Raw genomic sequence first — 1,528 nt, 5'->3', positions numbered from 1 at the left:
GCGTGGTGACTGGACCCCCAGGTGACCACCCCAGGGCCTCCACAGGGCCCTGTTCCATGTATGATGAGGCTGGAACATGGCATCCCCTTGGCCAGCTGCTCAGGAGGTCAGAGGCCCTGAAGGTCTGTCCCCTCTCCAACCAAACCCCTTCCCCCTTTGCACCCAAAGCCCAAAGTCCCCTTGTTCCGGGGGCACACCCTCAGGCTGCCGTGCCCCATGCGTTTGCAGCGGTACCTCCTCAGCCGTGCGGTTGCTGTGCCGCTGGTAGGTGAGGGAGGACAAGCTCAGCAGATGGGTTTTCTTCACCAGGGTGTCGAGCCGGTGGTCGGCATTCTCGTCGCAAGTGGAGGCCATGAGGTGCACGGTGACCTGGCTCAGGTCACTCACCATCTGCGTGATGCTCCACTCGGAAATGAGGCGTCGCATCACCGTGCCGGCTGGGGGACAAGGGAGAGGGGTCAGCTGGGGCCCTGCCCTGCCCAGAAGCACTGCCGGCGTGGCCCCCGCTCACCTTGTGGGATAAGCCGCTGGGTGCCACGAGTGAAGATGTGTCCCTGGCAGCACTCCACCTGGATCCCCCGCTGCTGGGCGAAGGAGGCCCAGTAATGCACCTGTGAGGGAGCAGAAAGCAGGGGCTGAGGGCCCAGCGCAGGCAGAGTGGGGAGGTAACACCAGACCCGCGTCCCCAGGACTTGCCTGCAGCCGGGGGAAGAGCGCAGTATAGGACAACTGCTTGTAATGCTGCCCCAGCTTCTTCTTACTGGGCTTCATGTTGTTGAAGAGCTTCCCACGGCAGATGGGGCGCGTCACGCTGGTCCACGTGGCCCAGAAGTTCTGCATCCAGCGGAGGGTGCTGCTGTAGAGCAGGATCCTGGGCTGGGAGTGCTCTGAGAATACACCTGCCATCAGCCAGCACCACCGGGCAGGAACACGGCAACACCCAACCCAGCACCCAGAGGACTGCTAAAACCAGCAAGCCCTGCCCTGGCCCCAAGCGATCCCCAGGGTGCTGTCACCCACCCTCGCTGGGCCGTGTCAGGTCCATCCGGATGGAGAGGTTGAGGTTCTCAGAGCGAAAGGCACGGTAAGAATCGTACTGCTGCCCCACCGGCACCTCGGGCAGGAACTCGGGGGAGCGCAACACCACGCCATGGTGGTCGTGGGGGTTCCCGTGGCACAGCCACTGCAGATCCAGTGTCATGCACAGGTCAGGCAGGTGCAGGAAGCAGCAGTCGTCATACCTGAGCCGGGAAAGAGGCTCCAGTTACCTCCTGGCACTGGTGGCAACCCCCGCGCTCCTGGGCCCACACTCACTTGGAGGCTGTCCGGACGTTGATGTCCAGGTTGCCCTTGAAGACGAACTGGCCAGGCTTCCAGTGGAAGGAGAGGTGGCTCCACTCCCAGTGCATGTTCTCTGTGGTGTTGTAGGGGTCCTGCAGGGATAAGCACGGGCAGAGGCAGGTGTGAGCCGACCCCATGCCACTCTCTGCTCCCCGCCCCGACGGCAACCACCTCTGTGGCCAGCTGG

The 1,528-nt window shown here is 63.5% G+C and overlaps 1 protein-coding gene across 1 annotated transcript in view; it reads right to left on the bottom strand.

The window, feature by feature from the left end:
- KIAA0100 (KIAA0100 ortholog) overlaps nucleotides 1-1,528 on the bottom strand; it is a gene marked incomplete at its 5' end in the record, with an annotated part of 13,763 nt that overhangs the window by 5,630 nt on the left and 6,605 nt on the right. Inside the window, 5 exon segments of the mRNA XM_010136019.1 lie at nucleotides 235-437; nucleotides 512-611; nucleotides 697-887; nucleotides 1,021-1,241; nucleotides 1,315-1,433. Coding sequence (XP_010134321.1) covers nucleotides 235-437; nucleotides 512-611; nucleotides 697-887; nucleotides 1,021-1,241; nucleotides 1,315-1,433 — 834 coding nt within the window.

Source organism: Buceros rhinoceros, unplaced genomic scaffold (genome assembly GCF_000710305.1).
Source record: "Buceros rhinoceros silvestris isolate BGI_N320 unplaced genomic scaffold, ASM71030v1 scaffold20315, whole genome shotgun sequence".
Classification (NCBI taxonomy): Eukaryota; Metazoa; Chordata; class Aves; order Bucerotiformes; family Bucerotidae; genus Buceros; species Buceros rhinoceros.
Note: the sequence above shows the minus strand (reverse complement) of the source record. Positions and strands in the feature narration are given on the sequence as shown.